The sequence below is a fragment of the Nycticebus coucang genome, chromosome 15, assembly GCF_027406575.1.
Source record: "Nycticebus coucang isolate mNycCou1 chromosome 15, mNycCou1.pri, whole genome shotgun sequence".
Taxonomy (NCBI): domain Eukaryota; kingdom Metazoa; phylum Chordata; class Mammalia; order Primates; family Lorisidae; genus Nycticebus; species Nycticebus coucang.
In genome coordinates, this window is record NC_069794.1 from 64,121,596 (window position 1) to 64,148,905 (window position 27,310).

The 27,310-nt window shown below is 40.6% G+C and overlaps 2 protein-coding genes and 1 non-coding gene across 4 annotated transcripts in view; 2 read left to right on the forward strand and 1 right to left on the reverse strand.

The window, feature by feature from the left end:
• SLC25A30 (solute carrier family 25 member 30) overlaps positions 1-10,856 on the forward strand; it is a 61,143-nt gene extending 50,287 nt beyond the window's left edge. The window contains exon 9 of the mRNA XM_053563643.1: positions 10,397-10,856. Within this exon, the coding sequence (XP_053419618.1) occupies positions 10,397-10,477 (81 nt within the window). The 3' untranslated portion in view covers positions 10,478-10,856. The remainder of the gene's footprint in view (positions 1-10,396) is intronic.
• Positions 7,900-8,004, reverse strand: LOC128567129 (small nucleolar RNA U13). The gene has a single exon (XR_008374784.1). It is a non-coding gene; the product is annotated as a small nucleolar RNA U13 (small nucleolar RNA).
• Positions 10,857-14,719: 3,863 nt separating the features above from the next.
• The window catches only part of COG3 (component of oligomeric golgi complex 3), an 87,260-nt gene continuing 74,669 nt past the window's right edge, over positions 14,720-27,310 (forward strand). The window contains exon 1 of one of the 2 annotated variants that reach the window (XM_053563638.1): positions 14,720-15,028. In XM_053563638.1, coding sequence (XP_053419613.1) covers positions 14,855-15,028 — 174 coding nt within the window. In that variant the 5' untranslated portion in view covers positions 14,720-14,854. Of the gene's footprint in view, positions 15,029-15,114; positions 15,410-27,310 lie in introns of those variants that run through there. The other variant, XM_053563639.1, reaches the window with a different exon arrangement.

Below are 27,310 nucleotides of genomic sequence, written 5' to 3' on the forward strand. Positions count from 1 at the left end.
TTTTTTTTGAGACAGAGTTTCACTTGGTCACTCTTGGCAGTGAGTGTCACAGCTCACAGCAACCTCAAACTCTTGGGCTTAAGCAATTCTCTTGCCTCAGCCTCTCAAGTAGCTGGGACTATATGCCCCCACCACAACGCCTGGCTATTTTTAGAGATGAGGTCTCACTGGCTCAGGCTGGTCTCGAACCTGTGAGCTCAACCAATCCACCCACCTCAGCCTCCCAAGTGCTAGTGAGCCACTATGCCTGGCCTAGTTTTTCTATTTTTAGTAGAGACGGGGTCTCCCTCTCCAACTCTTGAGCTCAAGCAATTCACCTGCCTTGGCCTCCCAGAGTGCTAAGATTATAGGCATGAGCCACTGAGCCTGGCCATTATTGGTCTTCTTAACTCTGCCCACGCCTGTGCAGTTACTGTCTTCCTTATAGACCTGCATTTTGATCATCTGAGATAGATTTTGTTTCTTGATGGGACGCTGATCAAATATAACCTTTTTTTTTTTTTAAGGTCTTTCTTCATTTTATGATTTTTTTTTGTATTTGTTGGGGATTCATTGAGGGTACAAAGAACCAGGTTACAGTGATTGCATTTGTTAGGTAAAGTCCCTCTTATAATTGTGTCCCGCTGCCGAAAGGTGTGTCACACAGCCCTCCACCCTTTCCCTCCTTCCCTCTCTCTGCTATCCCCTTCCTCCACGCCCCACTGTATACTAGGTCATCAACTGAAATATAACCTTTTCATTCTCTCCTCTATGCTGCTTAACCTCTCCTGGTTTCCATCTCCTTGTCTCATGCTGTATTTGGAGAAATGTCTCTATATCTGTTCTCCAATTTACTAATTCTCTTTTCAACTATTTCCCCAGTCTATTTTAATTCCAACAATAATTTTTTTTAGTTTTAAGGATTGTTTTTAAAAGCCTATAGTTTTATAATTATTGTTTTACATGATTATCATCTGCCTAGTTACTTTTGATAGTCTTCTTTCCCTGTTCGGTTTACTCCTTCCATTTCTTATGTACGGAGAGCCATGCTTCTACTTTTACCTGCACAGGATCCTTTACCAAGAGGAAGTACAGGGTGCCCCAGGAGTGTATGAGGGGCTGGACCTCCCACGGGGTGCAGCACAGACCTCCTTGAGAAAGATGTTAGAGCTGAGAACTGAGGGATGCCTAGCCACTTGCACCGGAACCCAAATTGCTGGACCCCAGGCCTCTCCAGGCCTACCTCAAGTCCAAAGTCTTCCACCACCCATGGAGATGGAACAAGATCTGGTTGCTTCCTGCACTGGCTAAAGTCTATACGAAGGGTCTTTTTGAAGCCACCTTTAGAATTTTTCAGGCATTTCTACTCCATTGTTCACACTCTTCAGTAGGACTGGGGAGTACTCTGATATTTTTAAATTCTCTACCACTATACTTATAAAGCAAGAGAAACATTTTCTCCATTCTCAGAACATTCATGAACCACCCTCATCCCCACCATCCAGTTAGTAAGGCTCCCTTTTCAAAACCTGTACTAAGAAGATATATTGCTCCCCTGTGTGACCTCCCTCTCTTCTCTAGTTTCCTGAGGTAGGATGAAAATGTACAATACAATTTTCCAATATCCATTTTACATCTCAGTGGCTGCTTTTAAAACTCAAAAGCTGTTGATTTGAAAGCATTGTTTGCCTTGACAGCCCTCCCCTCAAGTGGTGGACACTCAAGTGTGGCTCCTTAGGGTAGGCAATGAGCTGTGTGTAGGTGGAGAAATGTTTCCTGTCCAACACTGTACTCATCCCCCTGCTAAACCACCTTCTGTTGTCCACTCTCAGTGAAGGACACACCCATATGTCCAAACCTGATACCCTGATTCCAATTGAATGGGAAGTGTCCATAGCTCAAGCCCTGTAGACTTTTATCTTTTTGATACCTTCTCCATATATCCTCCTTTTCACATGTCCACCAACACTACTGAGTTCAGGCTGTTCAGAAGACGGAAACAGCCTTACCTCTGCATCCCCATCCCTAGGCTGTCCTTCTGCCAACACACACGTTATTCTGTCCCTTCCAATAGGGCCAATGGAACAACGTCCTCACTGTCCACTCACCTCAGCACAGAGGCCAAACTTCTTAGCATGGCACCCAGGCTTTCACAGTCCTGTCCCTACTAACCTCTTGACTTCTTTTTTTTGTCACCTTTCCATTTCCAACTTCAAATTCCATCCATATTGTCAAATTTTTAACTTTCCATGTTCTATATTCTCACTGCTAGACCTTAGCACATGCTGTTCCCTCTGGCTGGAAAGGGTTTCACTTTCTTTTTCATCTTACTGCTTTTCAGGTCCCAGTTCATTCAAGTATGTTTATTGAGCATCAATAACACGGTGCGTGCCAAGCATTGTGCTTAGAGGTTCCTTCCTCCAGGAAACCTGCGCTCATCCCCCGAGAATGGATTAGATGCTTCTCTTCTGTGTTTCCTGTAATATCACCCTGGGTTATTCACTGGCTTCACATCCTAAATTGTGTTGTACTTTCTAGTATTTGTCTATTGAACCAGACTGTAAGCTGCATGAAGACTGGAAATGTTATGATTTAGTATTAAACACTCAGACCAGTATACAACCCGGCACGTTATAGGTACAAAATAAATGTTAGATAAGTAAATAAGTGAATGAATAAATGGGCAATTAATTTGTCATGTTATGAGATCTCTAACACACATAACAAACATAGAAATAATTATGATATATGAACATCATTAGACATAACAATACTCATTTAAATATATAAACCAAAGGCAAATACAAGCAAAATGTAAACATTTACAATGATTTTCACTATCTAATAACTCATCAAACAAATTTACGACAGTTCTATGCTTAAATTGTTCCCAAGTATTTGTTAGTATCCTGCTATGAACATCTTTGTACATAAAGCTTTTTATTTTTTTAGAGAAAAAAAAGATTATCACTTTATGAAAAATCCCCAGAAGAGGAAGTTAAAAAATAGTGAACATTTCAAGGCCATCAATATATCTTTGATATTTCCAAAGATGTTTTTACCAATATTTATTATCGTAACTAGTACGTGATGTTTTATTGAACTTGTTTTAATTTTTTTATTGGCAAAGATGCAGTTCATAACTTTTTGAGGTTGAAATCCTAAAATGTATTTATGTCTTTCTTTAAAATATGTTCCTTCCTTTCCTCCCTTCTTCCTCCCTTTTCCTTTCCCTTGCCCTTTCCTTTCCTGAGTTCTACTCTGTTGCACAGGCTAGGGTGCCGTACCCCCAGCCTAGCTCACAGCAACCTCAAACTCCTGGACTCAAGTGATCCTTCCACCTCAGCTTCCTTAGTAGCTGGGACTACAGGTACCCACCAGAACATTTGGCTAATTTTTCAATTTTTATTTATTTACTTATTTATTTTTGAGATAGAGTCTCACTTTTGTCACCCTCAGTAGAGTGCTGTGGCATCACAGCTCACAGCAACCTCAAACTTTTGGGTTTAAGTGATTCTCTTGTCTCAGCCTCCCAAGTAGCTAGGACTAAAGATGCCCACCACAACACCCAGCTATTTTTATTTTTTTGGTTATAATTGTCATTGTTGTTTGGCAGACCCAGGCTTTATTTGAACCTGCCAGCTCCAGTGTGTGCGGCTGGTGCCCTAGTAGCTAAGCTACAGGCGCCAAGCGAATTTTTCAATTTTTAGTAGAGATGGGGGTCTCACTCATGTTCAGGCTGGTCTTGAACTCCTGAGCTCAAGGGATCCTCCCACCTCAGCCTCCCAGAGTGCTAGGATTACAGGCATGAGCCACTACTCCTGGCCCCTTGATTCTAAATATAGGTTCTAAATTCTAAGCTGAAGGACTATCTGATCCAGGACAGGAATGCTTGTTATGAAAGTAAGCCTTAGTTATTCTTTAAATAAATTGTTAAGCTTCAAGGTGATTTATACAGTCCACTGATGTGTGAATGAGAAATTGACAGAGTAAGCAAGGAAATAATTTGAAAAGGAAAACAGATCTTCAAACACTTCAAAAAGCTATAAAAACTCATAGCAAGATAAATGGCTCTGATAATAGGGTGGAGGACTGCACATAAAGAAAGTCAATTCCAATAGAACACACTCTGAAAATTCAAGAGGCAGTTGTGGCATGCAGGTGTGTACTAGGGTAATTTCTTTTAAATTATTTCGTTTTGTAACTTCATTGTTTTATTAATACAAGCAATGAGGTGAAATGGAGTGTGAGCTGAAAGGTCTGTGTGTTCTACCGTTCCTCCTCTTTGATGCCATGATTTAGTGTTTTGACATTTGAATGGCTACTGTCTTATAGTGGAATAGGCTGCTCAGGTGTTTCTACAAGCCTGTAACACTCACCCTTAGGACTCATGCTTGCTAAAATATCCTGTTACAAAAAAAGTGCTACTGGGCTCAAATATGCATCTTCGTGTTGCTCACTTTCACATGCTAGCCTGGAGGGAAGAAAGAAGGCCTTGTCCAGTGTCCTGGTTCCAATGACAGGACTGCCCTTCACTAACTGTCATCCTGAGCAGCTTATGAACTGTAGCTTTATTAAAATAGTCCATATGCACAAACAAGGTTAGAAGCTGAAATCATGTGTGATCCTAACTACAGAACAGGCTGGTACAGTGGCTCACACCTGTACCTCAGCTACTTGGGAGGCTAAGGTGGGAGGATCGCTTGAAAATAATAACATCCACCAACTTCCTGAGTTGAAGTGAGGAGCAGGTGAGAGGTGCTTTGGAAACCATCACGTTAGCTGTTCTTGCAATGTTATGTCATTAGCAGGGATCTCTTGCAACGTGTGTTTTAGTCACCAAGGAGGGCTGACCAAGCCGGTCTATGAAGCACCCACCTAGGCAGGTCTTTGAACCCCTTCCTCCATCTCCTTCACTTCCTACCCTCTTACCCTTCAACCAGGAGCACCCTGCCCTTGTCCATTAGGTGTTTTTTCCATTTCCAGAGGCCCAGTCTAAGACATTCAATGGATGAAAGCTTTAGGAAACCAAGGCATAGTTCAAGAGTGTGCAATTTCAGATACTGGTAGCAGGTGACAGGGAAGTGTCACCACTATCTGAGCCTTTAGGGCAGCAAGCAGTAGCACAGCATGCAGAATTTCTCAAACTTGTGCCTGTGGGCCAAATTTTTAAATTTGTGTTTCTCAATATCCTTTTTTTTGAGACAGAGTCTCACATTGTTGCCCTTGGTAGAGTACTGTGGCGTCACAGCTCATAGCAACCTCAAACTCTTGGGTTTAAGCAATTCTCTTGCCTTAGCCTCCCAAGGAGCTGGGACTACAGGTGCCTGCCACAATGCTCGGCTATTTTTTGGTTATAATTGTCATTGTTTGGCAGGCCTGGGTTGGGTTCGAACCAGCCAGCTCCTGTGTATGTGGCTGGCACCCTAGCTGCTGAGCTATGGGCACTGATCCTCAATATCCTCTTAAAACTGTATTTATGCATATTCTGGATCAACAATACAACTGTTTTATAGTTTTTTGGGTTTTTATTTTTATATCGACTTTCACTTTGTTACCCTCCATAGAGAGCTGTGGCATCATAGCTGACAGCAACCTCAAACTCCTGGGCTCAAGTGATTCCTTTGCCTTGGCCTCCCCAGTAGCTGAGACTACAGGGACCCACCACAACGCCTGGCTATTTTTAGAGACAGGGTCTGGCTCTTGCTCAGGCTACTCTCCAACTCCTGAGCTTAGGCCATCCGCCTCGGCCTCCCAGAGTGCTGGGATCATAGGTGTGAGCCACTATGCCAAGCCTGTCCTGTAGTTTAGGATCACCACATGGTTTTAGCTTCTACCCTCCTTGTTTATGCATATGAACTATTTTAATAAAGCTAAGAACAGGGTTGTTATAATATGCAAATGATATGTACAAGCCATTCAAAGACAAAATGGTATTTGCGATCTATGGGGAGTGAAGGCTTCCTGGTAATTCAAACAGTGTTGGGGGAACGGAGCACGTTGCTGGTGTGGAGTAAGCAAAGTTAACCCCACGCAGCTGTGTGTGGGTAGTCAGGACTGTCTTCATGTGGCCAGTGGAGATTCAGTTTTCCAGGAAAACAATATCCTCCATTTCATTAATGTTGTTAACTGGTTATACACTGTAAATGTTCTATTTCTGTTGGCATGTAACTTGTAAATTTATTTTGGCGTAAATGTATAAAGCGTATGTTAAGTTTTACTAAAGTTCATACTTTAGTAACATAATTATTTATGTCAACATGGGGGAATCTCCAGTTTTTTTTTTTTTACTTTTTTTTTTTTTTTATTGTTGGGGATTCATTGAGGGTACAATAAGCCAGTTACACTGATTGCAATTGTTAGGTAAAGTCCCTCTTGCAATCATGTCTTGCCCCCATAAAGTGTGACACACACTAAGGCCCCACCCTCCTCCCTCCATCCCTCTTTCTGCTTCCCCCCCCATAACCTTAATTGTCATTAATTGTCCTCATATCAAGATTGAGTACATAGGATTCACGCTTCTCCATTTTTGTGATGCTTTACTAAGAATAATGTCTTCCACTTCCATCCAGGTTAATACGAAGGATGTAAAGTCTCCATTTTTTTTAATAGCTGAATAGTATTCCATGGTATACATATACCACAGCTTGTTAATCCATTCCTGGGTTGGTGGGCATTTAGGCTGTTTCCACATTTTGGCAATGGTAAATTGAGCTGCAATAAACAGTCTAGTACAAGTGTCCTTATGATAAAAGGATTTTTTTCCTTCTGGGTAGATGCCCAGTAATGGGGGAATCTCCAGTTTTTTAAAGGGCTTTGTATATCATTCAACTTGGAGAAACTGTGGTAGTAGAAAGAGTATCGGCTACAGTCAAGGTTTCTAGTTGTGGCTTTGATGTTAATTGCCTACTTGTAGGATGTTGGGGTATTCATCTCACCTCTGTAGATCTCAGTACGCTCATGTGTAGAAGTAAAGGGCTTGATTGTAAGATTTTTTTTCTTTTTTCTTTTTGAGACAGGATCTCATTCTTTGCCTGGGCTAGAGTGTAGTGTGATCATAGTTCCCTGTAACTTCCAACTCCTGGACTCAAGTGATCCTCCTGCCTCAGCTTCCAGTGAGGCTGGGACTACAGGGGTGCACCACCACACCTGGCTAATTTTTTAATTTTTGTAGAGACAGAGTCTTGCTGTGTTGCTAAGGCTGGTCTGGAATTCCTGGCCTCAAGTTATCTCCCTGCTTTGGCATCTCAAACTGCTAGGATTATAGGCATGTGCCACCATATTCAGCCTTCTAAATTCTATTCTTGAAAGATCAGAACCCTCAGTTGGGAATATAGTCAGGCACTGGTTTGAGCTATTTGAACTCTGAGAATAAAGCCTGAGGTCACTTGAATAAGATGACTGTCAAGATTGCTAGGAAGCTGCTTCTAGCTGCCCTGACCCCAGAGAAGACCAGAGAGAGGCCTTCATGAGTGTTGCTGGCTCAGACAGCTTGGTTGCCTTGGCCTAGAGCAATGATTTCTTAGGGCCCACAGGGGTGTAAGGGGGATGGGGCGGGATTGGAGGGATTGAGGGGGTTGTCAGAATCACCCAAGGGCTTGTCAGTCCAGCCAGCTCCTTGTTTGAAGCCTTGCCCCTCTTGAGAACCATGATGCAACTTCTGCCAGACTGAAGCCCTCTGGGGTGTGGCTGGAAAATGGCAGCGAAGCAGTTGGAAAGTACTAAGTGAAATTCTGGAAGATGTCACAGGCAGTAGAAGTGGGGAACCAAATCCCAGAAGCTTTGCAAACTCAAGCCTGGAGAATTCCAGAGGGATTAAAATCTAAACAATTTGAAGATTTCTCCTTTTCCTTTTTCTTACTCCTCCTCTTTTTACCTTTCTTCCTTCTCCCTTCTTCAATAGATAATTTTTTTCTTTCATATCAGACAGATAATGTGCTGACTTTTGCAACAAGGTTTGAGGGAGGCACATTTCACACAGGCGTGTGAAAACCCAACCGTCATGTTTATGAACTACAGAAGGATCCAAGAGCCAGGCGGTACTGGCCACTTACCATGTGGTCCCCAGCCCTCCTACAAATTAGTTCATTTTATTCTGACCACACGTCCTGTGAGGCAAGTCCTTTCATTACAATATTTAGCTCTCATTTTCTCTCAGGACAATGAGGCACAGAGGATTAAGTTGCCCACATTCACCTGTGGGAGTGACCAGGGCTTGCCTGAGTGGTGGGCTCTGGGTCTCAAACCCCACGCTGCTTTGTCAGCACAATCCCAAGTGAAGGGGATCTCTGACAAACAGGAAGCAGCCCTGATGGAAAGGGTGAAAAATGAACAGAACAAGGTATAGAGCAGACAAGCAAGAAAAAAACTGGCATTTCAACAAAGGGAGGAACTTACCTACAACAGGCAGCCGGACCCATAGACCAGCTGGCACTGGTACTGACCACCCCATAGCAGTAGCTAAGATGGAAAGTAAAGATTAAGTAAGAATGTTACAAGAAATAAATGTAGTTTATAGGATATATAAGAAGTAAAAGGCTGAGTGGAGGCGATGAGCTGTTTCTGCCACCCATATACTATTGAGCTTTGTCTTAACTTTGCAAAGATTTTTTAGGCCTTTCAATAAACGCTGAGTTTTTTTTTTGAGACAAAGTCTCCCTATGTTACCTTAGGTAGAGTGCCGTGGCATTACAGCTCACAGCAACCTCAAACTCTTGGGTTTAAGCGATTCTCTTGCCTCAGCCTTCCAAGTAGCTGGGACTATAGGCGCTTGCCACAACGCCCGGCTATTTTTGTGGTGGTTGTTGTAGTTGTTACTGTTGTTCGGCAGGCCTGGGCTGGGTTCGAACCCACCAGCTCTGGTGTATGTGGCTGGTTCTCTAGTGACTGAGCTACAGGTGCCGAGCCCCAATATTCATTTTTTAAAATAATTCTTTTTGCCAAGTATGGTGGCTCATGCATATAATCCAAGCACTCTGGGAAGCTGAGGCAGGTTGCTTGAGGTCAGGCGTTTGAGACCAGCTTGAGCAAAACAGGACCCCGTCTCTACTAAAAATTGAAAAATTAGCTAGACATTATGGTGGGTGCCTGTAGTTCTAGCTTCTTGGGAGGCTGAAGCAAGAGGATCACTTGTGCCTAGGAATTTGAGGTTGCTGTGAGCTAGGCTGATGCCATAGCACTCTAGCTTGGGCAACAGAGTAAAAGTCTGTCTCAATAAATAAATAAATAAATAAATAAATAAATAAATAAATAAATAAATAAAATTCTGGCTAGGCATGGTGTCTCATGCCTGTAATCCTAGCACTCTGGAAGGCCGAGGCAGCAGGGTTGTTTAAACTCAGGAGTTAAAGAGCAGTCTGAGCAAGAGCAAGACCCTGTCTACTAAAAATAGAAAAACTAGCTGGGCATCATCATGGGTGCCTATAGTCTCGGTTACTCGAGGTTGAAGCAAGAGGATTGCTCAAGTGAAAGAGTTTGAGGTTGCTGTGACCTATGATGCAATGGTCATATTACCCAGGGCAATAGAGTGAGACTGTCTCAAAAAAAATATTTTTTTTTTAGGGCGGCGCCTGTGGCTCAGTGAGTAGGGCGCCGGCCCCATATGCCAAGGGTGGCGGGTTCAAACCCAGCCCCGGCCAAACTGCAACCAAAAAATAGCCGGGCGTTGTGGCGGGCGCCTGTAGTCCCAGCTACTCCGGAGGCTGAGGCAAGAGAATCGCTTAAGCCCAGGAGTTGGAGGTTGCTGTGAGCCGTGTGACGCCACGGCACTCTACCCGAGGGCGGTACAGTGAGACTCTGTCTCTACAAAAAAAAAAAAAAATATTTTTTTTAAATATAAATAATCTGAAAATAATGTAGACCTTGTCCTACCTTGTCCTAACCTCCTCTTCTGTCAATCCAACTTCTCAGGGATAACTACTAATAACAATTTGCTATTTATCTTTTCAGACCATTTTGCTCTCTGTGTGTGAGAGAGTGAGAGATTTTCAAATCAAAAATGGGATTGCATTTATATTTTTCAGCAATTTCTTATTTCAACAGTATATGGCAAACTTACTTTTTATCAATACTTACAGATCTATTTAATTCTCTCTTTCAATTCTTTTGAGGTGTAATTGAAGTACATTGTATGTGGATACACATATTTAAAATGTACAATTTGATCAGTTTTGGCATATGTGTATACCCGTGACCCCGTTACCACATCAAGATAACATTTCCATCGTTTCTGAAAGTTTGCGTATGCAAAAACAAAATCCATAAAATACTTTGTTCCTTTCAATGGTTGCAAAGTGTCAGCTCTTTTGTAGATTGAAAATGCTGCAGGCTTTTTGTTGCTCTTCCCATCCAGGGGTGGAGTCAATGTTCCTCCTCTCTTCACTTTTTTTTGATAATGGGTTCTTCTTCTGTCACCCAGGCTGGAGTACAGTGGCCTGATCATACTCACTTCAGCCTTGAACTCCTGAGCTCAATCTGTCCTCTGGTCTCAGCCTCCTGAATAGCTCAGACTACAGGCACGTGCCACCATGCCTGGCTAGTCTTCTCCCCTTGAATCTGGGCAGCTTACAGTGAACCCTTTGACAACGACAGCAGCATGAGCAGCCTACCATGAAGGTCAAAAGAGGACTCTGGGAACAATCTCTTCCATTCCTGAACCAGACAAGGAGTTCAAATGCCCTGAGATCTTTATGCTTGAGAGACCATAAGGTGGAGAGAGCCGGTGGAGAGGCTTTGAGACCCCGTGAAGGTAACAGAGATGCATAGCCAGTCCTCAGCTGTCCAGCCTGTAGCCATTTGAGTCATTCTAGTTACGGCTCCAGACACCGTGAGCAGAGGCAGGCCTTTGCTTATGAAATTTGAAATTTGTAACTCACAAAATCATAAGAAAAATAATGAAATGATTTTTTTAGGACATGGATTTTTGGGTTAGTTTTGTATGGGCTACACTAAATAATGGGAACAAAACTAGTCCCCTATTGATAAATATTTAAATTGTGTCTGAGTTTTCTCTATTACACACTACCCTGTACAGGTACCTTTTTGAATATGTGAGAATTTCTCCAAGATAAATTCCTGGAGACTGAATTGCTGGATCCAAGGACTTTCTTCCCTCTCTCCCCTCTTTTCTCCAGCCTCTTATTTATTTACATTTGGATTAATATGAGGTTACAAATGATTAGGTTACATTGTTTGTGTTTCTCAGGTAAAGTTGAAGTTGTACTTGAATCCTTTACCAGGGGGCATGCTGTATACCCTAACTTTGTGCCCAAAAGGTGTGAGTTTACCAATCTCCCCTCCCCCTCTCCCCTTTCTCTCCCGCCCCCCACATACTTGTGTCTTTGTCTTTTGTGGGCGTATAGTTGTTTTTCTATTGTTTTCTTATTCTCTACCCTCTTTAATGGGTGTTGGCCAGTTTCCCTCTCGAAAGAACATGTATCTTTTCCTTTGGTCTCCCCAAAGTTTTTGACAATTCACTTCATCTCCCTGTGTTTCCCTTGCTTGTCTCTAAATCAGCGGTTCTCAACCTGTAGGTCTCGATCCTCTGGATTAGGAAGGTTGAGAACCACTGTTCTAAATGAAAAATAACCCCTACCCTGCTTACTTACAGGGTGGTGATCAAGAGGTCAAAAGTGAAATCTGAATAAGATCATACAAACAAGATGTCATCTACTATGATCTGAGGATCTCAATCATTTGGGGATGAGGCTGCTCTGACTTTATCTTTGTCCTTTTCTGTCTTCTCATTCATTCATTCTCTCGCTCCCACCTCCCTTCAAACTCCCCTCTCTCTGTAACACACACAAGGAATATGTATATCTTCTGTGTATAGATATATGCAATATGAGTGTTTACCATATCAATATGCATGATTTTTATGAGAACAATTACCAATACTTGAGTCAATTGTAAGAATTGTAGTAGAAAATGAAAACTGCTGTTGTATAATATTTGTCATGTCTGCTGCTTCAGGGACTAAACTAATCACTACCTAGTAACAGCAAGAAATTTGACTTGTATACAGAATATAAAAGTGAATTCATTATAGGAAATTTGTACTTTTGGGGGGAGGTGTGTGGGAGAGGGCACTAGGCAATATTTCTCCATACAGAAAAAAAGCACTAGTGTCTGAACTAGAAGTTTCAGTATGTTACACGTGACACTTTCCAGTAGATTTTGAGCAACACTGCATTGTTTAAATGCATATACTTCCATGCTAGCAGTCTAAAAATTAGAATACCCTATAAAACTGCCATTACCTTGATTCAAGGGTTCCTCCCTTGCCTCTGCAAAGCCAGCTGGCGACGGCTGAATCCTTCAGGCACAGCTGTCTTCTTTTGGCTCCCTTGATTCCTCAGTTCAAAAGCAGATGGGACATCATTGTGTTGCCTTTTACCTTTGTCTTCCCTCATTTGACCTTAAAGCAGCTGATTAAATTGCCAGGCCAATGCCTGGCCCAAATCTTTTCCATAGGTATCATGATCTGCATTGCATGCCTTCTGCATCATGAATCAACAGTTGTTAAAAATATCTTAAGGACTTAAAGATAATATTTAGAAGAAAGTAGAGTGATCATCGATTTAGGAAAATCTGTAACAGAAACACATTTGGGAAAGAAGATGCTTACCTTTGGCCCTGAAGGGATGATATTTGGTAAAAAATAGTCATCACAAAATTCAATGGGATTAATTTTAGAGATTTGTGGAACTAGAAATCAGTCGGGCCTAAGAAGAGAAAGTGTGTTTTAGGCACTTAGACAAACAGAGCCATGTGGCTGTACACATTTGGAAGGTGACCTTCTTTAGGAAATAGTGGTAGATTGTTATGATATCAGGAGTTTCAAGAAACAGCATAAGCCTCCCAAGAACTAGGACTACAGGTGTTCACCACTACACCTATTTCTCCTTTTTAAACATTTATAGTATCCAGGGTCTTCTAAAATGTACAACTGCAGAATTATACCAGATTTACCAAAATTATACTAAGGTTCAACTTGGAGAATTATATCATGAATTTTGATTCACTCGATTTCTAGGAAAATTGCTTTTCTAAAATCCTTTAATCTAGAGTTCATTATAATCAACTTGTTTATTTCAGAAGAGTTATCAATCAGCTATTCTGTTGCACAATATTGATCTATAGATAAAATATCCCTCACCACTATTAATGTGGATGCTTTCCCAGAAATACCAGCTGTTTTTTTACAAGGATAATCTCTGTGAAAACTATAATTATATGTAAATTGCAAAGTATCAATACTTATACCATTAAAAAAAAACCTGATAGAAAACATTTATGCCACCCACCTTGTGAATTTTTATGGTGGAAAAACATACACACATACACACACACACACACACCAATGATAAACAAAAGAAGAGTTTGTTTTGACCTTTTGTATTTGTCTTTTGGGTCTTTTTATTATTTTTTAAAACTATTATCTTTTGTCTTTTTCATAAGCTTCAGACCTGTTAGTGTTGATGGACCCAGCAACAAGTTACTAAAGAACAATTTGTTTCCCTGTCTCCTGGATGTTTCTTAGATACATCTTGCCTGACCAGTTAAGACTAGTCAAATTTCAGGAAAAGGGCCAACATTTTCTTTTTTTTTTTTGGAGACAGAATCTCTGTCACCCCGGCTAGAGTCTAGTGGTGTCATCACAGCTCACTGCAACTTCAAACTTCTGGGCTCAAGTGATCCTCCTGCCTCAGCCTCCCAAGTAGCTGGAACTACAGGCACATACCACCATGCAGGCTAAATTAAAAAAAAGTTTCTTTTCTTTGTAAAATTGGGATCTGACTATGTTGCTCAGGCTGTCTACTGTCTATTTTTATTGACTGGAATTCTTCTGTAAGGTAGAAGGTTGTCTTTTCTCCACTATTTATTCAATTGTTTATATCAGCATGGATTCATATTTATTTTATTCTGTAGGTTATGATCCAATACTGTCGCTAATTTTTTTTTTTTGCCCAATTCTACATGATTTAAATGGTACAACAGTATTCTAATTACATGTTTGTACCACTAGTTATTGATCCTATTATTCGGTGTTCAACACTTAGGCCGTTTCTTGATGTTTGATACTATTAATGTTTAAGATACACATTTTGAATTTTTGATGTCCTTCTTTCATTTTTCTTTTCTTTCTTTTTTTTTTTTTTTGAGACAGAGCCTCAAGCTGTCGCCCTGGGTAAAGTGCTGTGACATCACAGCTCACAGCAACCTCCAACTCCTGGGCTCAAGCGATTCTCCTGCCTCAGCCTCCCAAGTAACTGAGACTACAGGCGCCTGCCACAACGCCCAGCCATTTTTTGGTTGCAGCCGTCATTGTTGTTTGGCGGGTCCGGGCTGGATTCGAACCGGCTAGCTGAGGTGTATGTGGCTGGCGCCTTAGCCGCTTGAACCACAGGCGCCGAGCCAACCTCTTGATTTTGATGTAAGTGACGGAAACTGTCAACACGTTAACATGGAAATCACGCCTTCTACACACTGCCCTCCAGTGAGCAGAGAAGCGACAGATCCCGGAGCTCACGAAGCCCCCTTCCGGCAGGGTGACTTATCGCACTATGAACAACTCGCAACAATAAAGTTACCAAGGTTGAGGAAGAGACTTCCGGTAGGGGCATTCCTATTTCCGTCACGTCCTGTCTCCACCCTCTTCTACATCCCAACCGGAAATAGTGGGCCCCAGTTTAAAGCCACGTCTGTTCTGGCTTCGGTCCCGCCTCACTGAGGAAGTGTTTCCGGGTCAGGACGTTCCGGCCCGCCCCTCCGCCGGTGCCGTGCTGGTAAGTCTCGGTTCTCCCGGAAGTGGCCGGGCCTCTCTGTCGGGGTCCCCTTCACCCCGCTGCTGCTGAGGGCTGCGGGGGCGAGGGCAATGGCGGAGTCGGCGCTGCTTCTGCTGTCCGAGGCGGCGGCGGAGCGGGACGCTCGAGAGAAGCTAGCTCTTTGGGATCGGAGACCGGACTCGACGGCGCCGCTGACCGACAGGCAGACGGACTCGGTGTTGGAGCTGAAGGCGGCAGCAGAAAACCTGCCGATGCCAGCTGAGGTGAGGTGACGGGCGGCAACCGGGCTTGGGCGACGGGGATGGGATGCTCGGGTGCCCTGGCATGACCTCGGCTTCGCCATCCTCTGCCCAGGGTCTCTCTCTGGTTCCTCCTGGCCACGGTGGCAGATCCGGTGGGAGGGGCTCCTCACCTCCTAGGGCTGTCAGGCCTCAGAGTGCGGGCGACCTCTGCCTTCTGCTTCTGCTCCCAGACGGCTGCGGGGTAGTCCAGTGCCTGGGGCCCGCCGGCATCCAGCCCTCCCTCAGCAACATGGGACGGTTGACCTGGAGTCTTGCCTCAGAGGTCCCTGGTGTCAGCTAGATGCTGCCCACCATCTTCCAAGGAGAGGCACCGAAGGTGCTTTGCTGCAAGATAGTCTCCAGGTGGTGCTCCTTTACTTATCTTAATGGATAAGTTAGCCTTCTTTTTCCGTGGGAGGACTTGGGCAGACCAAAAGTTGATCCGAGTGACAGTTTCAGTCATTGCACATTGAGCTATGAGTTGTTGATCAAATGAGGGCTATGGAGGATCAGATTTATTTGACCTATAGCAAAGTAATAAAAATGAATTTTCTTTGAAAGCTGGTTCAGTACATTGTTAAGCAATGCTGGTTTTCAGTTTTAGTGTCAACGTTTTAATCCAACTATCATTGGAATATTATGCAGGTTACTGCTTGTGTGATTCATTCAATTAGTTATAACAGCAAGAGGTACATTTTATGAATTGTCATGTTTGACAAACTTGTTTCTAGTTCCAAGGTATGTCCCAAAATAATCTAGGAGGATTATTTTAGAGACAGTTATGGTTATATTCGATGTTGGAAGCATTCCTTTTACATGATTTGGAATTGTGTCCAAATGCAGATAGAGCTTAGAGTCTAAAACATTTTCTGTCCTCAAACTTTGAAGGTTTGATTTGAAAGTTCTTGTTTACTTTTGCATGCTTTGCCATCAAATAGGTGTTCTTTCTTGGGTTTTTCTGTCCCTTTGTAGGTTGTTGTGCCAGAAGTGGGTCTGAAATAAATGAGGAGACAGGTGGAAATTTCTTGGGCTCAGCTATCAAACTCTTTTATACTCTGGATAATAGAAGTTTTTTGCTCCATACATTTTCCAGTCTGTTTATAATTGATGTGGCTTGTAACTGAAGCAGAATGCTTGGACTTCATAGCACTGGAGGGTAAGGTAGGGGAGATACACATATTCTACAAGTAAATTTTTTTATTGTTATGAGTCATAACCTATTATTATTATTTTTTGAGACAGGGTGTCATTGCCCAGGTTAAAGTGCCATGGCACCTAGCTCATAGCAACCTCAAATTCCTGGGTTCAAGCAATTCTCATGCCTCAGCCTGCTAAGTAGCTGGACTGTGGGCGCCTGCCACAATGCCTGGCTAATATTTTTTTTCTTTTATTTCTGTTTTTGTGAGATGAGGTCTGATTCTTGCTGCATCCTCCTGCGTTGTCCTCCCAGAGTGCTAAGATTAAGGTGTGAGCTACTGTGTCTGGCCTGTTTTTTATTTTATTTTTTTTTATCTGCTCTACACGATCTGCAGGAAATAACCTATTATTCTTTATTCTCTCTGAGCTTGAGGGAGAAGGTTTGGAGTGAAGTAAATGGAATATTTTCATTTTCACTTCATTCTTTCATATTTGTGCAGTATAATGATACCCACCATTAGCTGCACACAGTCTTTAATGTTTTTGATATAGGAATTGGGGATAGAAAGTTAAATAGGAAAAACATACAGAAAAAGAATGAAGAAGTTAAATTCAGATAATGATACATGGTAAAAGGAAAATAATTTATTTTTATTTTTTTTAATTTAATTTAATTATTTTATTTATTTTTTTTTTTTATTAAATCATAGCTGTGTACATCAATATGATCATGGGGCACCATACACTTGTTTCATAGACTATTTGACACATTTTCATCTCATTAGTTGACATAGCCCTCCTGGCATTTTCCTAGTTACTTTGCCAAGACATTTACATTCAGGAAAATAAATTAAAATAGGATGGTGTGCTAAAAGGGGATGGGTGTGCCCTTTTAGGTAAGGAGGGAGAGAAGGCCTTTCTGAGGAAGTGATAGTCTAATGTGAGAACTAATGATGGAAAACATGAAGTCAGCCTTGCAAAGACTAAAAAAATAATATCCCAGTGGTAGGAAAAGTCATGGGTAGAGAATGAGGTTAACAAGTTCAAGACTGTTAATGATTCAATGAGGATCTTCTGGTGCCTGCAGTCTTGGTTTTGAGTCCTGTGAGAATGAATTCTCATGGCTCTTCATCTCTGTACTGTGCTCATTTCCCTTTACTAAAGTGTTTGAACGTCTAGTGGGAAGACTTTGGATTTAATTTTTAATTCCTGTTAACACTCTTTTAACATTGGCCCTGAAAAAGAATACCTTGCTTTTTGTTTTGTCCAACCAGTGTATCTAAAGGATTTTCTGTAGTGTTTCACAAATGTTATGAGATAAGTTACTTTCTGAACATCAGCATTGGGCAGGTTGGTAGAATAGAGAGAGGCCAGCTAACTCTCAGTAAATATCATAAATCTGTTAACTTCTTTAGAAGATAGCTAAATAGCTTTCTCTTTTATGAAGTCTTATCTTGAAAAGGATAATATACATATATATATGCATAGAGAAAAAAATTGGAATAAAGTATTTAGTAGACTTGGTTTTGGAGCCAGGACAAACTTTTTAGTAGTGAGGGCCTTTTTCTTTCGCTTGAACTTAGTAATTTTTTTTTGCAGTTTTTGGCCGGGGCTGGGTTTGAACCTGCCACCTTCGGTATATGGAGCCGGCACCCTACTCCTTTGAGCTACAGGCACCACCCTACTAATTTTTTTTTTTTTTTTGAGACAGAGTCTCACTCTATTGCCCTCGGTAGAGTGCTGTGGCATCACAGCAACCTCTAGCTCTTGGGCTTAGGCAATTTTCTTGCCTCAGCCTTTCCTAGGACTACAGGCACCTGCCACAATGCCCAGCTATTTTTTTGTTGCAGATTGGTCGGGGCCAGGTTCGAACCCACCACCCTTGGTATATGGGGCCAGTGTCCTACTCACTGACCCACAGGTGCTGCCCTGAACTTAGTAATTCTTGATAAAATGCTACTGTAATTTTCCCTGAAATTTGCCTGAGTTTACAGTTATAGCTGTGATTGGCTGTGTGACTTTAGAGGTGATATTTAACTTCTCTGAACCTTACTTTTCTTCTTTATATAATGGGGACTTATTTCATATTGAGTACTTATCTCAATTAAATGCAATGAATTAAATGTAATGAGATATGTAAAGTGCACAGTTCTGTAGGCTGTGTGAAAAACATCTGCTTCTGACAAGGGCTTCAGGCTGCTTCCACTCAAGGAAGGCAAAGGGCTTGTGTTAAAGATCACCTGGTGAGACAGGAAGTAAGAGAGGGAGGAAGGCACCAGACTCCTTTTAACAACCAGATCCTGCTGGAACGAATTGAGAAAAAACTCACTCAACCTAACCCTGACCCCAGAGGGGATTAAACTATTGGTGAGGGATCAGCCACCATAACCCAAACACTTCCCCTTGGCTTCACCTCTAACATTGGAAATTAGATTTCAACATGAGATTTGGAGGTATCTGACAAACCAGATTCAAACTATAGCACGCCTTAAAAGAGCAGATTAGAATTTCGTGATCCGGAGCAGCAATAGGTGTCAGTCAGATCAAAGGTTAGAAAAGACGAGGTTAGGTGCCTTGAGAAGGGTTCTGAGACTCTGTCTATACCTCTTCTTTGCTTTGTCCAAACAGAGAAAGTAGCATCAGGTTTCATTTAGGGAGTGAATTGTTCAGGTGACTATGAAAGTGATCTTTTTTCAACTCAGAAGTTTGCAAGAAGTAAAAGTTGTGGGCTGCCATGATTTGGAGGTTTGTTTGGCCCTGCCAAGCTTCATGTTGAAATTTGGTCCCCAGTGTTGCTGGCGGTGCCTTCTGGGAGGTGTTTGGATTGTGGGGGCAGATCCCTCATGAATGGCTTGGTGCCATTCTAGCTTGAATTCTCATTCTTAGTTGCCATAATAACTGGTTCTTGAAAAGAGCCTGGCACCTTCAGTCTCTTGCTTCTGTTCCTGCAGTATGATCTCAGTACATACCAGCTCCCCTTGCCCTTCTGCCATAAGTAAAGGATGTAGAATTGTGAATCAAATAAACCTTTTTTTAATAAATTACCCAGTCTCAGGTATTCCTTTATAGCAACACAAAAGGAGTAAGACAAGAGAGAAAGGTATATTTACTTGTTTTTTCCTGGGCCTGCTCAGCTAGTCAGGCAATGCCTGGTAGGTTATTGTAGTTATTATTTAATACATTAGCATTCCTATTTGCAAAAATTATACAATAGCTCTCCAGTACTGCTCACCAGAAGCCTAGATCTGTGGCATTTCTCTGCTCCATCTGGAAGCCAGGCCAGTGCTAATGAGTGGGAGGCATTTAGTCACCTCCTAAGAAATCAGTGAGAGGTCAGATTAGGAAAGTCTATGACACCACTACAACCACACCCCTTTTTGAAGGCAGTGTATCTAATGGGGGCATTTTAGTATATTCTATTAAACGCATTTTTTTTTTTTGCTACTTTCAAAAATTATTTCTTTTAAGTGGATGCATTGTGACTTTTGCTTGGTTTGAGAGAAAATGATATTGTATGTAGCAGTATTAACAAGGGAACAGGGAGTCTCCTCCTACTTGTGTTATTTGAAGTTCTTGTGATTAGAAAGTAGTATTTGTGGTTGAAGCAATCAAATGGAATGTTCTTTCATAAATTTTAATTATTTACCCACATCTAGATTACAGAATATGTCTACAATATTTATAATAACTTCTCAGGTATCCATAGTTTCCATATGATTTTATAAAGTGATTTGTAATGATTTTTAAAAGTGAATTAGAAGACATTTCTTTTTTTGTTTGTTTCAAGATAACAGACTGAGAACACATGTATGATACCCCTGGATTCCTTTGAAATGAAAGCAGTAAAACGTGTGGTGCACCAAAACCAAAGACTATGTCAGTGAGCCTGCAATTTTGGCAGATTTGTAGAAGGCAGGAAGTATAATCATTTTAAAAATCAATCTAAAGACCTAATTACAGAATAAGGTATAAATGTTAGAAATTTGACAATCTGAGAAAGAGATGGTATAGATGACAAATTTGAGAGTAAATATGGAAGAAAATAATTTCTTTATCTTACTTGATGAAGTGAGAGTCAATAAATAAGACCTAAAATTGATGAATTTAAACACAAAACTGTAAGTTTGTTTTTTAGAGTTATGGAGTAACTGTCAAAAATACTGAAGATGTTGGGTGGCTCCTGTGGCTCAGTGAGTAAGGTGCCGGCTCCATATACCGAAGGTGGTGGGTTCAAACCCGGCCCGGTCAAACTGTAACAACAACAAAAATAGCCTGGCCTTCTGGTGGGCGCCTGTAGTCCCAGCTACTCCGGAGGCTGAGGCAAGACAATCACTTGAGCCCAAGAACTGGAGATTGCTGTGAACTGTGACGCCATGGCACTCTACTGAGGGTGACAAAGTGAGACTCTGTCTCTAAAAAAAAAATACTGAAGATGGTTAAAAGTGGGTTGAAAGAGAATGTTACTTTTCATTTTAACTCTTGATGATTTGGATTTGAAAATTATATTCATGTAATTTGAATAATATAAAGGAAAGGTTATAAACATTGGAAATTATTTCTTTGGTTCTTTTTATTTTGAAAGTTTGTTAATTCTACCCTTAAATTCCTTATAGTTTCTTAAATTATAAATGTTGCTATTGCTTCAGAGAAGAATTAGGGAAGAGGGGAAGAAGAGAGATTGTTTACTTAAATATCCTTCTTTACTCTTGGATTTTTAAAATAATGAGCTCTTTGTAGTTTAGTGGCAAAGTAAATTATATCTTTTTGTTATTTTCTGTTAAAGAGACGATTTAAAATACTGTACATTAGGCTCGGTGCCTGTGGCTCAAGCCGCTAAGGCACCAGCCCCATACACCTGAGCTGGCGAGTTTAAATCCAGCCTGGACCCACCAAACAACAATGGCAGCTGCAATCAAAAAATAGCGGGCATTGTGGCGGGCGCCTGTAGTCCCAGCTACTTGGGAGACGGAGGCAGGAGAATGGCTTGAGCCCAGGAGTTGGACGTTGCTGTGAGCTGTGATGCTATGGCACTCTACCCAAGGCGACAGCTTGAGGCTCTGTCTCAAAAAAAGAAAAAAATAGTGTACATTAAATGAAATAGGCAAGATGTTACAGTAAACTGTTAACTTGGGTTAAAAAAGTGTACACTTCTTTTGTATGTGTATGAACTGTGTTGGGGAAAATAAACAGAAGAAGCCAACAATAATGATAATGTACTTCTGAGGAGGGAACTGGATGGCTGGAGAACGGGTCCCTGGGGAAGGTTAACTGAGTGTTCAGTGATTATTTTTTTTAATTTTGTGCCATAAAAATTTAGTCAAATAAATACATTTTAAAGGACAGTTCTGTGTATTACAAATGATTCTAGAACAAGAGAAATTTCACTTTGTTCTGGAATTTGTTACATATTATGAAATAGTACCGAAATTCCTGGTATGTAGTGTAAGACCTCATGAACTCTGATAGAATGTAATTATTGTAGTACTTTAAAAAAAATTGAAACAATGGAGACTTACATGTTATAAGAAATTATACAAATAATACCAAGATATCCCTAGTACACTATACCCAGTTTCTCCCAGTGGTAACATTATGCACAACTACAGTATTTGGTATCACAACCAGGATTTTGACATTGATTTATATTCTTTAAAATAGATTTATAGGCTCAGTGCCCATAGCTCAGTGGTTAGGGCGCCAGCCACATACACGGAGACAAGCGGGTTTGAACCCTGCCTGGGCCTGCTAAACAACAATGACAACTGCAATAAAAAAATAGCCAGGTGTTGTGGTGGGCTTCTGTATTCCCAGCTACTCGGAGGCTGTGGCAAGAGAATTGTTTAAGCCCAAGAGTTAGAGGTTGCTGTGAGCTGTGATGGCATGGCACTCTACCAAGGGTGACATAATGAGACTCTTTCTCAAAAAAAAAAAAAAAAAAAAAGATTTATAATTTTTTTTTCTTAAAAGATTGAATTTAGGAAGGGAGTGGAGGGGTCAAGGGATGTGGTATACCTTTTGGTGGCAGGACACAAATATAAGAGAGTCCTTATCTAACAAAAGCAAATAGTGTAACCTGCTTCTATGTACCCTCAGTGAATCCTCAACAATAAAAAAAAAAGAAAAAGAAATGGAATTAAAGATGGATATGGGGCTAGGTGGTATTCAAGGACTGAAGTTTGCGAGGTTCTTTGTGTGTTTGCCCTAGGATTTACAGCATACAATTAGTCTCTGACTTAATGATAGTTTGACTTAACGGTTTTTTTGATGTTGCTGTGATGTGAAAGTAATATATATTAATTCAGTAGAAAGTGTACCTCTCTTGCAATGCTGGGCAGTAGTACAGCTCTTAGCAGCACAGTTTTTAACTTAGGATATTTTCAATTTATGATGTAAAAAATCACAGGTTTATTGCAGTGGTTCTCAATCTTCCTAATGGCTCCTAATGCCGCGACCCTTTAATACAGTTCCTCATGTTGTTCCTCGTGGTGACCCCCAACGATAAAATTATTTTCATTGCTACTTCATAACTGTAATTTTGCTACTGTTATGAATTGTAACGTAAATTTCTGATATGCAGGACGTATTTTCATTGTTACAAAGGGGTCAAGACCCATAGGTTGAGAACCACTGTTTTTTTGGGACACAACCCTATTGTAAGTTGAAGAGCATCTGTACTACTTTAATTAGTCACAGTTTACCTGTAAATATTATAAATATATAAAAATATTATACCACTTCATGTATGGTATAAGAACCTTAACACAGAATACTTCTATTTCTTCCTTTCCCTGTTTTGTGGTATTGTTTTATTTTTATATATGTTATAAACCCACAATACATTGCAACTGTTTTGCCTTTGACATTTCTTCTTGAGTGGTATTATAGTCCATCTGTCTGAAGAACTTAACTTTAACACAAGTTAAAGGGAATGATTGTTAGTGTTAACTTTAACACAGGGATGTCCAACCTTCAGTCTGTGGGCTGATTTGTGAGGACTTTTTTGCTTATCTATGCTGTTGGATATCATGAAAAGCATGCACAGACCTTTTAAATTTTTTTTGCTAATCAGCTTTCGTTAGTGTTTGTGTACTTACTATGTGGTCTAAGGCAATTCTTATTCTTCAAATGTGCCAGCAGATAAAAACAAAGTTGGACACCCTGCTTTAACCTTTTTTTTTGTAAATGTTAAATGTTTGCAGGTAATGAATTCTTTGAGTTTTTGTTTGTTGAAACAGTTTATTTCCTTAAAAAGATATTCTCACTAAGTGTAGAATTCTAGGTTGATCATTTTTCTTTTGGCACTTTGTAGATGTCAAAACTACATTGTCTTCTGGGTTGCATAATATATCTGATGAGAAGTCTGCTATAATTCTTACCTTTGTTCCTTTGTATATGATGTCTTTTTTCCACTGGCTGCCTTTAAAATTTTATCTTTGATTTTTAAGAGCTTCTTAGAGTTGTAGTTTCATATCTTTTATTATTTTTGGAAAAATTCTCAATTATTTCTAATATCTTGTTCTCTCTCTCCTACTTTTGGGATTCCAATTACGCACATAAAATTTGACACCATCCCACAATTCTTGAGCATTGTGTTCATCTCCCCCCATCCTGTGTTTTCTCTTTAGGTTTCATTCTGGGTGATTTTCAGTGTCCCATCTCCACGTTCATTGATTCTTTCCTTAGCTGTATTAAGTGTACTAATGAGCCATTGTAAGTGTTCTTCATTTCTGTCACCATGATTTTTATTTCTAGCATTTTCATTTGACACTTAGGGTTTCATTTTTTTTCTAAAATTTTGTATCTGTTCATACCTCTTATCTATGTATTACACCAGATGCTTTTGTATACTAATCGTGGTTGTTTTAAATTCTTTGTCTTGATAGTTCCATTATCTAGGTTATTAGAGTTTGACTTTGTCTTTTTTTTTTTTAGAATAGGTGATTGTTTCACCTTTTTTTTTTTTTTTTTTTTGGCCGGGGCTAGGTTTGAACCCGCCACCTCCGGCATATGGGACCGGCGCCCTACTCCTTGAGCCACAGGCGCCGCCCCTTGACTTTGTCTTTTGACAGTGAGTAGTTCTTTCTTGCCTTTTTATTGTAATTTTTTTTGATTGGCCTTATTTTTTTAATTTTTATTTATTTATTTTTTTTGTAGTTTTTGGCCTGGGCTGGGTTTGAACCCGCCACCTCCGATATATGGGGCTGGCGCCCTACTCCTTTGAGCCACAGGTGCTGCCCTTTCTATTTCTATTAATAAAGCAAGAATGTACCACTTAAAGCAATCAAATTAGTATCAGTATAAAAATGTATAATTTGCAATTTTTTTTTTTTATCTCAGAATAAGATTGGGTAAGTACTTACAGATTGTTGGTAAATTAACCTATTTTTTAAATAAATATTTTCAAAAGGATTTTCATTGTTTTCTAAGATAAATTATTGTATTAGTCTTTTTCAATGTATTACCAGATATTCTTTTATTATTTTAGAAAAGTCTGAGTATATGTGTCAAATTTCTAAAATCTCTCTAAAGAATTTTTACTAAAAATAGACATATTAAAGATGTCACTACGTTGTCTTCTGGGTTGTATGATTTCTGACGAGAAGGGGGGACATCATCAACTTTATAAAATTAAATCTTTTTCATCTGCTTCTACATTGTACTTTTCTTCTAATTCTAAGTCTTTCTGTTTGCTTTTTAAAAATTTCAGCTTAATGTGATGATACAGATGAATTAGGTTCCTTTGTTTGCGTTTATTGGCTGGACTTCAAGTTGTAGTTGTGTTCCTCGCCAGGAGGTTTGTCATTTACCTTTATATTGTGACTGATAGTTGAGAGTTATTATAATTCTCTATTGACTATAGAAGATTGTATACAGAACAGAAGAGAAGAAGGAGGGATATAGTATTAATGTCTAGGAAAGGCACACTTCTTCTTTTGTTAGGTTGTTAGTGTGGGAGATTGAGTCAGTCTAGTCAGGAATTGAGCTGGTTTTAGATTTTGTTGTTGCTCTGGTTATCTTTGTTTACCACGGCTTCAAGTTTCTCTAGCTGGGCATGGTGGCTGACGCCTGTAATCCTAGCGCTCTTGGGAGGCTGAGGCAGGGTGGATTGCTTGAGCTCAGGAGTTCCAAGACCTCAGCTCTAAAAATAGCCGGGCATTGTGGCTGGCAGCTGTAGTGCCAGCTACTCGGGAGCTGAGGCAAGAGGATTGCTTGAGCACAATAGTTTGAGGTTTCTGTGAGCTGTGATGCTACTGCACTTTACCCAGGGTAACAGTGAGACTGTGTCTCAAAAAAAAAAAAATAAAAAGAGTTTCTCTAGAATAGCCTTTTGCTGTAGGGTTGGGGAATGGGTTGCTGCAGGTTTTCCCCCCTCTACCTTTAACTTTGGTGTCTTGTGTGCTTGTGCCTCAAAGAATGTCATTCTCTCTGCTTTGGTCCCCTCCCTCAGAAGCAGGTTGCTGGTGCTTTTTAGACTGGTAGGGGGGCGTGAGAGTTTTCGGTCATCCAGGTCATGCCTCAGTCTTAGGCCATTCATCCCTGAGTTTTGGAGGTGGGGCTTTTCACCCATTCTCCCTTCTAGCTGTAGGAACTCTGTCATGTTTTGGGCCGTGGATGGTTTCTTGCCTGTCGCCCGGGTTGTCTTTAATTTCCCTTTTCCTAGCTATAGTAAGGTCTTCCTCTGTGTGCAAGGACTGACAGAATTTGCTGCCCTGTTGTTTATGGCTTTTGTTCCACTGGGGAGAATGGTTTGGGTGGGGTTTGTGGCCAGTTTTCTTCATACAGTAGCAGCTACTCCCTTCTTCCAGGGCTGCACCCCCTTGTTCACATTCTTTTCTTTTTTTTTTTTAAGTTTTCTTATTTATTTATTTATTTATTTTTTTATTGTTGGGGATTCATTGAGGGTACAGTAAGCCAGATTACACTGATTGCAATTGTTAGGTAAAGTCCCTCTTGCAATCATGTCTTGCCCCCATAAAGTGTGACACACACCAAGGCCCCACCCCCTCCCTCCATCCCTCTTTCTGCTCCCCCCCCATAACCTTAATTGTCATTAATTGTCCTCATATCAAAATTGAGTACGTAGGATTCATGCTTCTCCATTCTTGTGATGCTTTACTAAGAATAATGTCTTCCACTTCCATCCAGGTTAATACGAAGGATGTAAAGTCTCCATTTTTTTTAATGGCTGAATAGTATTCCATGGTATACATATACCACAGCTTGTTAATCCATTCCTGGGTTGGTGGGCATTTAGGCTGTTTCCACTTTTTGGCGATTGTAAATTGAGCTGCAATAAACAGTCTAGTACAAGTGTCCTTATGATAAAAGGATTTTTTTCCTTCTGGGTAGATGCCCAGTAATGGGATTGCAGGATCAAATGGGAGGTCTAGCTTGAGTGCTTTGAGGTTTCTCCATACTTCCTTCCAGAAAGGTTGTACTAGTTTACAGTCCCACCAGCAGTGTAAAAGTGTTCCCTTCTCTCTACATCCACGCCAGCATCTGCGGTTTTGAGATTTTGTGATGTGGGCCATTCTCACTGGGATTAGATGATATCTCAGGGTTGTTTTGATTTGCATTTCTCTAATATATAGAGATGATGAACATTTTTTCATGTGTTTGTTAGCCATTCATCTGTCATCTTTAGAGAAAGTTCTATTCATGTCTCTTGCCCATTGATATATGGGGTTGTGGGCTTTTTTCATGTGGATTAATTTGAGTTCTCTATAGATCCTAGTTATCAAGCTTTTGTCTGATTGAAAATATGCAAATATCCTTTCCCATTGTGTAGGTGGTCTCTTGGCTTTGGTTACTGTCTCCTTAGCTGTACAGAAGCTTTTCAGTTTAATGAAGTCCCATTTGTTTATTTTTGTTGTTGTTGCAATTGCCATGGCAGTCTTCTTCATGAAGTCTTTCCCCAGGCCAATATCTTCCAGTGTTTTTCCTATGCTTTCTTTGAGGATTTTTATTGTTTAATGCCTTAAATTTAAGTCCTTTATCCATGTGGAATCAATTTTTGTGAGTGGGGAAAGGTGTGGGTCCAGTTTCAGTCTTTTACATGTAGACATCCAGTTCTCCCAACACCATTTATTGAATAGAGAATTATTCCCCCAAGGTATGTTCTTGTTT